The 15,554-nt window shown below is 46.7% G+C and overlaps 4 protein-coding genes across 4 annotated transcripts; 2 read left to right on the top strand and 2 right to left on the bottom strand.

Moving 5' to 3' along the window:
• Nucleotides 1-1,703: 1,703 nt before the first annotated feature.
• On the top strand, nt 1,704-3,602 carry I302_105442 (uncharacterized protein; the record flags this gene model as incomplete). The annotated part of the gene is made up of 8 exons (XM_019195300.1): nt 1,704-1,887; nt 1,958-2,092; nt 2,156-2,235; nt 2,316-2,525; nt 2,630-2,998; nt 3,077-3,311; nt 3,413-3,543; nt 3,600-3,602. The coding sequence occupies 8 exons, from the start codon at nt 1,704-1,706 to the stop codon at nt 3,600-3,602; spliced, it is 1,347 nt and encodes a 448-aa protein (XP_019043013.1).
• Nucleotides 3,603-4,182: 580 nt separating this feature from the next.
• On the bottom strand, nt 4,183-7,038 carry I302_105441 (uncharacterized protein; the record flags this gene model as incomplete). The annotated part of the gene is made up of 1 exon (XM_019195299.1): nt 4,183-7,038. The coding sequence occupies one exon, from the start codon at nt 7,036-7,038 to the stop codon at nt 4,183-4,185; it is 2,856 nt and encodes a 951-aa protein (XP_019043012.1).
• A 539-nt stretch (nt 7,039-7,577) lies between these two features.
• Nucleotides 7,578-11,994, bottom strand: I302_105440 (uncharacterized protein; the record flags this gene model as incomplete). The annotated part of the gene is made up of 14 exons (XM_019195298.1): nt 7,578-7,755; nt 7,859-7,947; nt 8,016-8,420; nt 8,491-8,701; nt 8,775-8,926; nt 8,996-9,130; nt 9,192-9,757; nt 9,824-10,453; nt 10,511-11,096; nt 11,153-11,253; nt 11,318-11,461; nt 11,517-11,639; nt 11,694-11,872; nt 11,942-11,994. 14 exons carry the CDS (start codon nt 11,992-11,994, stop codon nt 7,578-7,580), a joined length of 3,552 nt encoding a protein of 1,183 aa, XP_019043011.1.
• A 516-nt stretch (nt 11,995-12,510) lies between these two features.
• On the top strand, nt 12,511-15,440 carry I302_105439 (threonine-tRNA ligase; the record flags this gene model as incomplete). The annotated part of the gene is made up of 11 exons (XM_019195297.1): nt 12,511-12,775; nt 12,843-13,330; nt 13,401-13,547; nt 13,609-13,854; nt 13,906-13,936; nt 13,994-14,266; nt 14,335-14,582; nt 14,648-14,704; nt 14,773-14,942; nt 15,019-15,203; nt 15,289-15,440. 11 exons carry the CDS (start codon nt 12,511-12,513, stop codon nt 15,438-15,440), a joined length of 2,262 nt encoding a protein of 753 aa, XP_019043010.1.
• Between the last annotated feature and the right edge of the window lie 114 nt (nt 15,441-15,554).

The following is a 15,554-nucleotide window of genomic DNA, read 5'->3' as shown; positions in this document are numbered from 1 at the left end:
AGTTGTTGCCATTCTCCTTTAAGATCCCTCTGTGCCACGTTTGTATATCTCCGAAACCATTAGATCGGAGCTTTGTAAAGGCCAAGGTATGTATGGAGTGCCGTGGTGTGAGTTGCATACGTAATAAGAGTATGATAATCAGGTGAGTAAGGGGGGGGAATTCAGGGGCCATGTTGGTTTCAGGGTGGTATGGTAGATGAGTGAATTTGCCACATACGATTGAAAGTGTAGAGTACGAGTGAGTAGGTTTGTTGCCCCTCATCACTCATCTCGTTCATCCCTCATTTGGTCATGGTCATGGGTGCATTCGCTACTCTGGACCCTGAATCATACTCACTACTCACTCTACTATACCACTACCACTGCCAACACCGCCAACTGCCAACTAGTCACCACTACATCCTATTCAACATTCATCTCACTGTTATTCGCTCATCAATACCATACCACATACCATACCATAAACAAGCACAGCACTCTCCTCGCGCATCTCACTCACACCGTGATTCAGACACCAACGCGTCACCCTCAAACCTCAATCGCACAGTACTCTGGAGTCTGACATCAGATTAATCAAATCAAATCAGATCTTCCTATCCCTTCTTGGCTCTGTCCTCGTATTCTGGATTATTAGTATTAGCAAACGCTCGAGCTTAAAGCTATTGCTTCTACAGGACAGACACATAGGTATATCGAACTATCATTGGCTTTCGATATAAACATCCTTTGTCCTATTTGTCCAACCTCAATCCTCCATTCATCGCATCACCACCTTCAGCTTTACGTCAACGTTGATCACTCTCGCGTGATTCGATTCGATTTAACAAGTTGGACGATACGTTCTTAGATCATTAGAACGAGTTGAGAATAACTTGAACACGAGCTCAAATACACTGTGCATAGGTGTATTTTAGGAATAGATCATATCATCTGTTAGGTATACTTCTCAACGTGTGAGTTACTCTTTACCTTCAGCATCATCTGTCTTGTCTGCTCTCTGTTGTGATCACATGGTATTGTCAACAGGCGGCGCAGGGTATGACAGTGTCTACCTGGTGTCATACCTTCACATTCCACCTTTCCATCCTCATTCCCATCTCACCGAGAAGGATAGAAAGGAGGACATCTCTTCTCAGTTCATCATGCTGTCGTTCGTGACGATCACCGAAATTGCGACGCTTAGCGTTTCGTTCCTCCTTGTTCTGCTCTACTCCGCTTTCAGGCTCCGAACATCTTCTGTCCCAGCTCTCTTTTCTCTTCGATCTGACCTCGGCGGCGGAGATGGATATATTCCTCTACGTAACTCAGTCACTCCTGCTCTTCCTCTCTTTTGTCTTCTTTTTTAACCTTTCCAACTCCGCTGTGTGACTTTTCAGACTCCTACACAGCTCCGTTGGATCTCATGTCCTGTATCATCGGGTCGAGGCGGTGTGATCGGCTATCCCGTCTTGTGCGTGCCTACGGTCTGGTTGACGAGCGGAGTATCTTTTGGTCACTTGACATGTTCATACTCCGCTCGATGAGATGGTATTTGTAGAACAAGAAGACGCGTTTTTCTTTCACTTGGACTAGAATTTTGTGATTCAGAAAGACAGATAGCTAACAAGAAAGTTTGTCTCCCCTTCTAAATTCATTCTACTCCTCGTTATATCATCCACCCCTCTCTTCACCTCGTACATCTCGTGCTCCCAACACTTCACTCCATGCCCCCCATCAACAAATTCATGCGTAAATCTCGTGGACGATCGTACTCCGCACAACGACCCACTTTCTCCCACCAATCATCATCTACCTTACCTCCCCCCTCGGTCCGACTACCGAACGAACAGCAACCAACAGGAGAAATCATGTCTGGCGTAGGACTCGTGAATGGCGTCCGGGTGACTCGTAAGTGGTGTGAATCCCGTGTACGCGATGGGGAAGGAAATGCTTACGTGTACGTGTTTGTGCGATTCAGCCGATGACCCAAGTCGAGTTGTCACTGTACAAGCTCAATCTGGAAAGACGGGCAAGGAGATGAGCATCTCATACACCAATTGCAAAGTGGTAGGAAATGGAAGTTTCGGTGTGGTCTTTGCTGCCAAGATGCTACGTGAGTCTTCTTCACTGGTCCGTCTGTGGGAATCTCCAGCTGATCGTGACAATGACAACATAGCTGTGAAGCACGATGATGGAGTGGAAGAACCTGAATCTGAAATTGCCATCAAGAAGGTCCTACAAGATAAACGATTCAAGGTGGGTTTGATCGCGGAATCTGCACGATGAAGGAGCCCAATCTGATCGCTGATTACTTGTTTGTTAATTGATTCACACAGAACCGAGAGCTACAGATCATGCGACTTGTCTCTCACCCCAACGTAGTTGACTTGAAAGCCTTTTTCTACTCGAATGGTGACAAGAAAGATGAAGTCTACCTGAACCTCGTACTTGAATTCGTCCCCGAAACAGTCTACAGAGCATCAAGACATTACGCCAAGCTCAAACAGGCTATGCCAATGCTACAAATCAAACTATACATGTACCAGGTGAGTCGAGCGGTCTCACCGATACCTAATACCCTATCTATCATTATTCATACCATATATGTGGACACAAAGTATGAGACTGATCCCTTTCACCTGATCATCAGCTACTCCGATCCCTAGCGTACATCCACTCCGTAGGAATCTGTCACAGAGATATCAAACCTCAAAACCTCTTACTCAACCCCGCGACCGGTATCCTGAAGTTATGCGATTTCGGTTCCGCCAAGATCCTGATTGCAGGCGAACCAAACGTCTCATACATCTGTTCGAGATACTACCGTGCGCCCGAATTGATCTTTGGCGCTACCAACTATACGACAAATATCGATATCTGGTCGACGGGTTGTGTGATGGCTGAGTTGATGTTGGGTCAGCCTCTTTTCCCTGGTGAATCGGGGATAGATCAGTTGGTCGAGATTATCAAGGTTTTGGGTACGCCCACGAGGGAACAAATCAAGACTATGAACCCTAACGTGAGTGTCGACACTACCGTTCCAGTTGAAAATGTTTGTATTTTTACTGATGAATCCGTTTTTCCTCCTCGCCTTTAGTACATGGAACACAAATTCCCTCAAATCAAACCCCATCCATTCACCAAAGTCTTCCGACCCCGAACTCCCCAAGATGCCATTGCGCTCATCAGCAACCTGCTCGAATACACCCCTACAGCAAGGTTGACAGCTCCCGAGGCGTTGGTTCACCCGTTCTTTGACGAGTTGAGAGTAGAGGGATCCAGATTACCTAATGGGAAGGAAATGCCTGCTTTGTTTGATTTCACTCGGGAGGGTGAGTAGAAATTCTTTCCTCGTGTTTACCCTGCCTTCATAATCGTCACACCTTGGATATGATGTGCTGACTTGCATGCGAAACCCCTCCTCCACTCGCAGAACTCTCAACCCGACCAGATCTCATCAGACAACTGGTCCCCGCCCATGCCGAATCTGCTCTACAAGAGCGAGGCATCGATATCGAGGGCTTCGTTCCCATCCCATTGGAACAATTACGTATCTCTCTTGATGTGAGTTGTCTATCGTTTCGCACGCAGGACATTCGCTGATAACACTCAATCAACAGTAAATGCCGTTTGGGTCAGTCTGACCAAGTGAATTCAACTCGATGTACATATCTCCTTTTCCCACCTCGATACAAATAAATCCAAGTCATAAAAACTACCTAATCCTGATATTTACACATATATACCCCTCTTTTCCTTTCTTTTAGTATCTTTTCTTCTTTCTAGCATTATTGGTTTTGGTTTTTTTCTTTTCTTTGACAGGATGACGACGATGTATCTTGAGGGATGTTGATGTGGATGTGGATGTGGATGTGGATGTGGAGGGAGGGATTTGATCTGATCTCACCGATAGAGGCGAAATGAGAGAAAATAAACAGAAACACCCAAATACAAAGCAAAGAGAGGGCGGGAAAGAGGAAGAGGATGAAAGTGATTATAGTACAGTATGTATGAAACAGAAAGTTTTTATCGATTTATGAATGCATGGATTTGTTATACTGAAGTGAACTGACTTGATCAATGTGGATAACCTCGATGGGAAAGTCCGATATGGGCATACAAGATGCGATACTGTACATAGGTAGATGTCACAGAAAATACAAAAATTACACAAGCAGTACTAATCACATTACACTAACCTGTCTACCCCACCAATGCGGGAGGTAACATCTCCCTGGGGATATCGAACTCCTCCAAATTATTCGCATCATTGAAATTCTCCAATTCTGCCTGTTGACTCATCTGTCCAGGAGTTATAACCACAAATTTCACTTTACTCCTAATCATCCTCTTGGTCAGATCCAACCGATCCATCACATGTCTCTTGACCTGCTGTTGGTCGGGGTTGTTGGACGAGATATCCTTGACCCACCCGTTGATCTGCTCCACAATTGTCTGAGCCAATTCCACTGCCAACCTATTCCTATCACCTGGGGATCGTCCGTGGAAAGTGATGGACAAGGAGTTTTGCGGGTTCCCATAAAGTTGGTTGGTTATTCCATAGCTATCATTGACAACCAGATTCGCAGAGTACAGATTAGCTTCTACTCCTTGGGCTCCACCCTCCGACTTGAACTGGATAGGTAAGAGGATCCACTTCAATCCCTTGAAGAGATCCAATTTTAAGAACTTTTTGCCAGTCAAGGAAGCGTACCCCGGTGGAGGTATTTCGATGGGGATTATTCCTCCGAAATCTATTGCCTGGAGTTGCGAGTATTTGATCGTATCTCCATATTCGTATTCCATCATTGTCGGCTTGTCAGTCACATACTTGCCTGTCACTTTACTCTTGTACGTCTCCTCTAGTTGATGTCTATCTAGCGATGGACCAACGAGCATCAGAAGGAATTCGAACTGATTCTCATCAAACTTTTCATATACCTTTTTACCTTCTGGATCACTGTACCAATGGAACTGTCGTTTATTGATGAACCTGACCATTTGGCAAGTCATGGATCTATACAGCGCTCCAAATTCTGATATCCCCGTATCGCGAGGCTTCCATTGATTATCGAACATCTCCAATATTCTTGCGGACGAAACGTGCATTATCGTCTTTTCCCTCCCATCCCCCGCGGCCCTATCTTGGCGGGATCTCGACGTCAGACTGGCTTGCAAGGCCTTTGGGTCCAGCGATCGAACTGATATCCCCGGTCGGAAGGTCATCCGGTTGATCTGGAAAGGGTATATATCGTTGAACAGGTAGTTTCCCCCTTGCTGAGGTGGTGGATATACCCTCTCATTCAAGTGTTCAGCCCAAGCTATACAAAGGTGTTTGACCCTCTCCAACGGTTTTCGAAGTTTTGAGAGCGACGACGCGAGCACAAGATAATAATATGCCCCGGGTGTCTGCAAATCTGCACCCGCGTTGGTCGTGCCGGGGTCGGGTTTGGGTATGAACAGAGTGTAATCTACTATAAGCCCCACCTGGCTGACTCGTTTGGAAACTTGCACTTTCGCCGACAGATCCGGCGAGACTTCTCCTCCGGTTTCGCTAAACACCTTGGAGACCAACAGGCATCTACCGATATATCTGAACCACTGGACCAAGCCCGCATTCAGCGGTCCCACCCTCTCAACGAATCCAGGTACCTTATAGCGCTGCTTGAAATGCGTGGGTAGCGGGGATACTAGCGCTCGATAGTACAGTAGGAAGTATCCCAAGACTAATCTGAATACATCATATCGACTGGTGTAGTCCAAATTCGAATCCTGTGCTTGCCCTTGCGATTCCGAGGCGACCTTCAATTTCTTCTCTGTCCATTCGTAGACTATCTTCCGGATAGATTCTATAGACAACTTTGCCCATTCGTCATATCCCAAATTACCGTGAATGTCGTCCGAGGCGATCCCAAATTGGCGGAGATGCATATTGACAAAGTTGCTCGTTGTCGCTTCCAGTGTCAGCGGGTGGATATCTGGATTCCCATCGTACGGTACGTTAGGATCCACATGCTCCATATTCGGGCAGGCCTGCGAAGCCAATACCAACGGGAGGTCGAAGACCTTCTCAAACAACATCTGCCGGACTATGTCGAGCAACGCGTTGGGGATAGGTCCAATCTTAGGTATGAAAGTTTCGGTATCGATAATTTCGTTTGATTGCTTCAAAACATCCTTGGGAATTTGCTGTAACAGATCCAGACGATCGATCTGACAAGCCCACTCGACTCGTCTCATCATCATCACCAGTTTTCCGCTCAGTTTGCCCGTCTTTTCTAGTTCGTTTAAAGGCGATTGGGAACCGTCGATCTTGTTCTGCAGGATATCGCCGTCCCGACCTTTCTCGAGTGAGACGTGGTTCCGCTTGATGTCCAGGTGAGATTGGTCGTATATCTTATTGGCGGGATCACCCTGGTGGTACGCAGCGATCGAACTCAGCTCTTTACCTTGCACACCACCATCGTCGAACGTTACCCCCTTCTTACCCGACAAGGGCGGTCGGGTCCACTGGTTGTTCTCATCTCGTTTGAGGAGGATAGGCGGGGATCGGCCAGAGGGTCGTTCGGGTCGTTTGGTCGGATCGCGTTGCCACAACTTATCGGATAACGGTTTGAATTCAGAAGGTCCCCAATCAGGTGCGTCGACTCGAGGTGGGAGTTGATCTTCCCCGGCTTGTTGTTGCTGTTGCTGTTGGGCTTGTCGCTTCTTCTTCTCCTCTTCTTCCTTTTGTTTCCGATGTCTCTCTTCTCTCTCTTTCTCTTTATTCCTCTTATCCCTCTCCTCATCAGATGATGTGGGAGTCTCATGTCCCCTCCCCTGCCTTGATTTCTCCGGGCGACCACTTTCCAAATCACTTTCTTCGTCTCCACCTCGACCCCTACCTCCCCCACTTCTGACTTCATTCCTATATCTCGATGATCCTCCTCCCTGGCCCTTCTTCCTCCCTCCACCTAGGAATACAAACAAAGCAATAAGGATGAATATGACGATGAGGATGGCTTCAGGCCGAGCTCCGCGGACCATTCCACCTCCGTGCGAGGTGTGCACCGTCACCATCGTTGCGTTTGTCCACTAAGCTACCTACCATATTGTCACGCGGTCAGCTGAATACCAAACATCCGGTCAATACGACTGTGATGATAGGGAGTAGAGTACTTACTAGGATATTGATGTTGCCTGAGTCGTTTTTCAAGTCGGAAATAGCTGGTTGAGTAAGTTGAGTTGGCCAGATCTGGATCCAGTCAGACAGTTTCGCTAATGAATACTTATATACCATCAATGATAGAATAACCAAGGCAGATCATCCTCCTTAGCCTGTATTCTCCGATCAATTCGACCTACCGCCCTTTCATATGCACCTCACCTGTCCTTTCACCCAATCCTCCAGAGATCAGCAAATTGTATACCCCTAAAACACAAAGGAAGGTCAAGGTCCATCAGCTCTGATCTCGATTTCGAATCTCAAGTTGAGCAGAACGCGGTAGTAGGGGATTAGCATAGATGTTTACAAATGTCAATATAAGTCAATACGATCATACAGGAACTATGCATATCGTGCTGTATTGTAATACCTGATCCCACGTCTATCATAATGGTCAATCTTCATCCTCATCCTCGTCCTTGTCCACATCCATCTTGTCCTCATCGCCAGCATCATTCTCAGAAGGAGGTGCCGGGAATCCTCCATTCTGCTCATCTTCAGGTTCTTCATCTGCAGCTGCTGGTGTCTCATCTTCATCTTCATCGGAATCTTCAATGAACGCTTTGGATTTGCTATTGGGCAGTACAGGACGAGATTATCAGCGACACATTCCACCGTATCAAACATATTGCACTATTATAAGAGGTGACCGTGGTGAGAAAAGAAATGACGCACAATTGTTTACCCTTCTTCGCAGCACCCAGATTGATCTCATCCCCATCCTCATCCTCATCGGGATCTTCAACATTCCTCCTTGACTTCCTCTGTCGGCCAAACTCAATATATCAGCTCAATGTCCCACGCGATTCAATTGGCGAGATGGAGAACTGACCTTCGCTTTCAACATCGCCAGCGTATTCTTAGCCTTCCTAGCAGTAACCACACCCTCATCCTCGTCCTCCTCTCCCTCCTCATCATCAGGGGAAACATCCTCATTCTCATCAGATATCTCACTCTTACTCCTATTCTTCCTACCTTTCTTTCCTCCCTCTTTCTTAGTAGATTTCCTTCGCTGTTTCTTCTCTTTCGGCTGGCCATCCTCACCTTCATCGCCAGAATCAATCGTACCCTGTTCTTTCCTCTTCTTACGCTTCTCAATATTATTAGCCTTCCTAGCTTCCTCCTCCGCTGCTCTGGCGTTGAGTTCCTCTTGCCATGCCAAAGCTTCTTCCCTAGCTTTACGTCGTTCCTCAGCCAAGGCAGCAGCTTTAGCTTCGATCTCTGCCTTTCTTGCGGCCTACGTGAAAGAAACCGGGTGTTTCAGCTGCGTACACATACGCTTAGACCTGCCAGCTGAATTTACTCACCTCAGCAGCTTGAATCCTCTCTTGTTCGGCCGCTCGCATCTTTCGAGCTTCCTCCACTCTAGCTTGGAATTCACTTTCATATGCTTTCTGCTTGTCCATCTCTCCCGGTGCCTTTCTCAAGAGATTATCACCGTATTGAGCTCTCTGATCAGCGAGATCCGCATCGTAGGGGAGAGGACCGGATCTGTCGTCTGCAAGGGCACGGAAAGTGCTGATAGGAGTTGCATCGTCAGTGTCATCATCATCTGTTCTGATGAGAAGAGTCACAAATATGCAATACTCACTTGGCAGCTTGTTGAGCTTGTTTCAGAGCAATTTCCAATTCCTCCAAAGTTCTCTTAGACACATCAAGCGAGAACAACATCTCAGCCGCCTTCTGCTGGATAATCGCTATGTTGTAGAGGATGGCCCGGTCTGAAGGCTGGATGTGCATTGCCTAGTAAGTCTTGCCTGGTCAGCTGGCGGTTTTAAAGGGATTCTATCACTACTCCAACCCGTAACTGACCTGCTGACAGTATCCTAAAGCCTTGTTCATCGCACTGAAGTTACCTTCTCTATTCGCCAGAGCGTACCATGCCCGAGCAAGGTACAACAAAACAGATACGTTTCGTCCCTTGAACGCGTTTGAAGCTGTTCCATACTAAAACACGGAGTTCAGATCAGCTTTATTCCTGAATATGTCAGTATACTAAGGGACATACCGATTCAATAGCTTTCTCCTCCTCCCCTCTTATGAAATAACAATGACCCATATTCACATTGACCGGTCCATCCGCAAGACTATCCTTGATCCTACTGAATATCGATAAAGCCAGACCCGCCAATCTAGCTCGGTGTTTCCCTTCCTCTGGACCAGTCAAAGCGTTCTTCGGCGGAGTCAAACTATCTTCTACCAAAGCAATAGCCAGTCCCTGAGCAGCATGAGCACATGCTGGATCGATATGCAATGCCCTTTCATAAGCTTCAGCAGATCTGAGGTATTGTTTAGGTCGATCGGCTACTTCCTGGGGAGCTTTCGCTTCTCTACCCAAGGTGAAATGTAACCATCCCAATGCGCAGAATGTATACGCATCTGATTTGTCGTATTTCAGCGTTTGAGAAGTAAACGCTAAAGCTTCTTTATTCGATCCGAGGGAAATCAAGAAATTGGAGTATACAGATCGGAGGACCAGGTTCGTTTCATCAGCTTTGAGAGCCTCTTTGAGTAAAGTATGAGCGTCGTAGTTTCGTCCGGCTGAAGCAGCGATCAAGGCAAGTCGCACTTTGGCTAGAGCAGGATTTGAAGTCAGCTCAGACACATGTCCGACTTCCGGAGCTAGTGAATATGGCTTACATTCCATATGTTCAGGATGCTGTCTCAGCACATCTCTATACCACTGAGCAGCCTTAACGGTATCACCACCTTCTTCATAAGCTCTACCCAAATTATACGCCAATATAGTCTTGAGAACTTCAGCGTCTTTACCATCTGTCGAGGAGATCTTCTGCAATGCTTCCTGATACATTCTTTCGGCAGTTTCGACATTCCCCTGAAGTTGGAACAGTACACCTAAATTATCCGACATCCTTACAGTCCTCAAATCCGGTGGTTTCAGATCCTGTGATTCCTGCAATTCTAATTCGGATTCCGATTTGATCGATAATGCCGTTTGATAAGCGCTAATTGATTTTTCCAGACTTTCATCTTGCCATAGTTTCGCTAGGTCCACAAAGATATCCGCATCTGACCCTATACCCCGTAATTTCGCCCAATCTTCATCGCTCTCTGCTGTAGCTACCAGGTTATGTAATTCCGATAACATGTTCCTAGCGGTCACTCGGTTCTTGGCTAGTTCTTCATTTGACATACCGGGATGTGGGTAGGCGAGCAGACATGCGTGTAGCACCGTGTATTCCAATGGTCCTTTACCGTTCAGGCGTTTAGCGGTCTGCTCGATGAAATTCAAGGCTTCTCGCAAATTGCCTGTACGAAAGGTTGTTAGCTGATGGTGAAAGGTTGCTTTTCGAGCAGCGAACTTACCAGATTTGATAGCGATCTGACCCAGAGTCAACTCAGCGATTATGTTTACAGTATTTGGATCCTCCGCTTTGGCCGCCGCTATGTATCTTCCCGCATCTGCTACATCTCCAGCTAAGAATCCCAACCTTCCTCTCTCAGCATTGGCCAGAACAGAATGTCGTTTGTTGTCGGAATACTGGATGGCTCTTTCAGCTAATTTGGACGCTACAGGCAATTGACCACCTTGACCCGATATTGTTGCAAGCGCCAAAGCTGACGCAGGTGATTTGACATTCAACTTGAAAGCTCTCTTGACGAAATCGACCCCTTCCGTCTCTAAACGTAATCTCTCGTCTCGTTTCAATGCTGGTTCTCTTGCCAAGTTGAGGGACGCAAGACCGAGAAGTAATAAACAGACCCATGAGGTGGGGTCTCTGCTCAAGGCTCGCTCCCATGCTGTACGGGCTTTTGTCTTATCGCCAAGTTGCCACAGACAGAGACCTAGACCTATACGTGGATCGGGTGACATTTCGGGGTTGAGGGAGAGGAGTTTTTGATATGTGAGAAGGGCTGCTTCATGTGCGCGTCGAGCGAATTGCAGACGAGCCTACAATGAATGAGAGTAAGCTCTTTTCGCGTTCTAAGCACAGACTAGTAGCTTACCTGCGCTGTCAATGCTATCAGGTTGTTCGGCTGCCGCTGTAACAGTCGTTCAACCAAGGGGTGAGCGAGACCAGGTTGTCCAGTGGCAAGGTAATGTACGACTAGGCGGGGTGTCAGCTGAGATATTCTCTTTGATGGTTTAGATGTCAAGTGCAGATCACGTACCTCTTCCCATTGCCAGACTGACAGGCTCGTCATCTTGTCCTGCTCCAGATGTACGTAACGCTTCACTTGCTGCGTTGAGGTTTGCAGCAGCCTCCTTGTGATAGTAGTCCTTCGTCTTGGTCCCTTCTGGTATTTTGTCGTACTCTACCATCTGATTTTAGCTTTTCGCGTGCGTTTAGAAGCAGAGAAATTTATTCACTTGTTATAGGCAGTATGACTTTTGGTGCTGTCTTCGCCAGATGTAGATTCAAATGAGCCATCATTGCATGTAAGTTCACCAAAGCTACAGGATCGGGGTGTCTTCCGGTACCTCCAGCAAAGACTGTTATAAAGTGTTAGCTCATAGTTCCGTCTAGACCGAAGATACTTAGCTCACAGGTGATACCTCTCTTTAACAACTCTTCCGCTCTAGCCCATCTTTGCTGCCTCCAATGTTCGCTAGCGATCAATGTCCAATCCCTACATTCTGCCGAGTAGTCCACCAATAGATCTGGGATGACAGCAGCGATTTCATCTTCGGCAAGAGAGTTGAGGTCAAGGTCGGTCTGGATACCGCTATTGAGTTGAGTCGAATCATGGTTAGCCTAAATTAGAAATGGAGTGATCATGTTGAGATAGATTCACCCTTGGCCGTAGATGACTATCGTTCGCTCTGTCTGTGACTCTCCTTCTGCCATCTTGGTCGGATTCTGTAGTAGGGTTTACAGATAATTGATAGCTAGATAGATATCTTTTGGATTGATATACTAGTAACTAACTGATGTTTTGGACGTAACTATAACTTGGACGAGCCAAAGTCAAGTCGGCAACATCTCGACGCGAACCTATTTTCAGTATGGCAGGATGTCTGTTAGGCACCTTGGTAAACCGAATCATGACCTCTCGTGCGCCTAGCTGTTGTAAACGCTTGGATCCGAAAAGTCGAAGTTGGGATTTTGGTTGTAGGAGTGTATTTACGAGTCGAAAGAGTTGATATAGTGATCCCCATATATCTAATCATTCCTTTATATCATATACGATACCCCTCAAAACAGGTGAACAAACTGCCTTGATCAAAGGCTTACATGCTCATCAGAAGACTATTCGCTACAAGAGCCTTATTCCCAATATCAAAACCTATATCAAACGCTAGATACCGGCTCATTCCTTCAACCTTTCAATCCATCCCTCAAATCCGAAAACACAGCAGCAGCATGTCATCTGCCGCCCACCCTGTGCACTCTACCGCCGAACCTGCCAAGCCCGCTGAGGGTCTGGAACCTGTCACTCCTGGAGCTTCTGCCACCCAGGTAAACAAGAAGCAAGGCGGAGAGGGCAAGCCAAATAAGAAGGAGAAGAAAGATAAGAAGGGAGGTGGTGGTGGTGGACCTTTGGAGCTTAGTCCTCCACCTGAGTTCTTCGCTGAGAGGATTCAGATTTACGATAAATACAAGGCGGAGTATGAAGAGTTTGTTGCCAGTGAGTTTGCCGTTGATATCGGAATCTGGGTTGAGGGAGAACCGCTGATGTTTTTGGTAACCTTCAGAACAAGAGCGAGTAGATATCACGGTCACCCTCCCAGACGGGAAGAAGATCGAGGGAAAGGCATGGGAGACCACTCCCCTGGAAATTGCCAGAGGTATCTCACCGGGATTAGCAGATAAAGTGATAATTGCCAAAGTGAACAACCAAGAATTATGGGATCTCACTCGACCATTAGAATCTTCCTGCGATCTGAAACTCCTCGATTTCGATTCGCCCGATAACAATTATGAAGCTCGACAGGTGTTCTGGCACTCGTCTGCGCACGTTCTGGGAGAAGCTTGTGAGAGGAGGTTTGACGGTTGTTGTCTTGGTTATGGACCGCCTTTGGAGGAAGGTGGTTTCTTCTATGATATGGGTCTGGCAGGTGGGAGAACGATAAATCAGGAGGATTATAAGGGTATTGAGGATGTTTGTAAGATTGCTGTGAAGGAGAAACAACCCTTTGAGAGACTGGAATTGCCAAAAGAGACTTTGTTGGAGATGTTCAAGGTGAGTAGCGATGATTCACATGACTTTCGATGATACTGGTGCAGCTTGCTGACTATGCGTAATGGCACAGTACAACAAATACAAGCAACATTATATCAACGATAAAGTACCTGATGGAACCAGAACCACCGTATATAAATGTGGTCCTCTGATAGATTTGTGTCTTGGTCCCCACGTTCCTCATACCGGTAGAATCAAGGCTCTTGCAGTTACCAAGGTGCGTGAGCTGCCTGACAAACTCACAGGGATCCGACAGCTTATTTGATCCTCGATTGCAGAACTCCTCGTCCTATTTCCTCGGTGATGCCAAGAACGATACCTTCCAACGAGTCTACGGAATGTCCTTCCCCGATAACGACCGAATGAAAGAGTATAAGAAATACCTCGAGGAAGCTGCCAAACGAGATCACCGAAAGATCGGTAAAGATCAAGAGCTCTTCGTGTTTAATGATTTGAGCCCAGGAAGTGCTTTCTTCTTACCTCACGGTATGAGAATCTACAACACCCTCATGAACTTCATCAAGGTAAGTTGGTAAACTTTCTATGTGGTTGATACAGCTGACGAGTTTCGTTAGGCTGAATACTTCAAACGAGGTTTCTCGGAAGGTAAGCTGACTAATGAGCATTTAGGAGTAGCTTACTGATGATGTGATTATGGTACAGTGGGCTCACCTAACATCTTCAACTCGAAATTATGGGAAACCTCAGGACACTGGCAAAACTACGCTGAAGATATGTTCCAACTCAAAGTCGACGAAGATACTTTCGCTTTGAAGCCTATGAACTGTCCCGGGCATTGTGTGATTTTCGATTCTCGAGAGAGATCATACAAGGAATTACCACTGCGATATGCTGAGTTTGGTGTATTGCATCGAAATGAAGCTTCCGGAGCTTTGTCAGGTTTGACCAGAGTACGAAGATTCGTACAAGATGATGGTGAGCTGTGCTCTCGCTTTGTGTGTGATTAAAAAGCAATGAAAGCTGATGTATGGTTTGGTGGTTAGCACACATCTTCTGTACTCCCGATCAAGTAGAGTCGGAATTGTACGGAGCATTTGAATTCCTCGATGCTGTCTACAAACCCTTCGGATTCACTTACAAAGTGGGATTATCCACCCGAAACCCCAAGAAATGGATGGGTGATCTTGCCTTGTGGGATAAGGCGGAATCTACGCTGAGGGAAGTGTTGGAGAAGAAGGTTCCTGGTAAATGGCACGTTAACGAGGAAGATGCCGCTTTCTATGGTCCCAAGGTAAATCCCTTATTCTTGGTAATTACCCATGGCTTATAGTACGCTGATATGATGACGTGTGATAGCTCGATTTCCAATTGACTGATGCCTTGAAGCGAAACTGGCAATGCGGTACCATCCAGGTGAGTCAGCTAGACTACTTCCCATGTCGTTGTGGAGCCCAAGCTGACAACACTACTATGATTTACAGCTCGACTTTAACCTTCCCGAACGATTCAACCTGAAATACCACTCCGCCGAGCAATCCTCCGAATCTACCCCTGGTGCTCAATTCGCACGACCTGTCATGATCCACCGAGCTATCTTGGGATCTTTAGAGAGGTTCATCGCTATTATCACTGAATCCTCGGGTGGTAAATGGTGAGTTGTCTTGTCCAATGGCCTCGAAAAAAAAATATGAGATGATGCACGTCATACTGATATAGAACGTGACCAGGCCATTCTGGTTATCGCCCCGACAAGTCGTCGTCATCCCCGTAGCCAAGGCATACGTCGAATACGCTCAACAAGTATCCAAGAGATTTACCGACGCCGGATTATACGCCGAAGCGGACTTGAGCGATAATACCTTGAACAAGAAGATTAGGAATGCTCAAACTGCTCAATGGAATTTCATCATGGGTGGGTTTAGAGATCCAGGTTGGGGCATGCTCGTTATAGTGGTTGCTCGCTGACTTCTGTTTTGTCTTCTTCGTTCTGCCAACAGTCGTCGGTCAAGATGAACTGGACTCTCAATCCGTCAATATCCGAAATAGGGATGACGAGGTGCAAGGCCGAGAGGAGACTGTTAAACTTGATGTGGCCGTTGAGAAGTTGACCGCTTTGAAAGAGAGCAAAGCTGCTGTAAGTAAATTATAGATCACACAGCGGTGGATATATAAATTAGATGGAATTGCAAAAAAGGGAGGAGGTGGGAAAGTTGATTGTACGACGGACCGCCTCATGGGGTTGAGGGCGAAGCATAGTCATGAA

This window comes from Kwoniella bestiolae, chromosome 3 (assembly GCF_000512585.2).
Source record: "Kwoniella bestiolae CBS 10118 chromosome 3, complete sequence".
Taxonomy (NCBI): Eukaryota; Fungi; Basidiomycota; class Tremellomycetes; order Tremellales; family Cryptococcaceae; genus Kwoniella; species Kwoniella bestiolae.
Note: the sequence above shows the minus strand (reverse complement) of the source record. Positions and strands in the feature narration are given on the sequence as shown.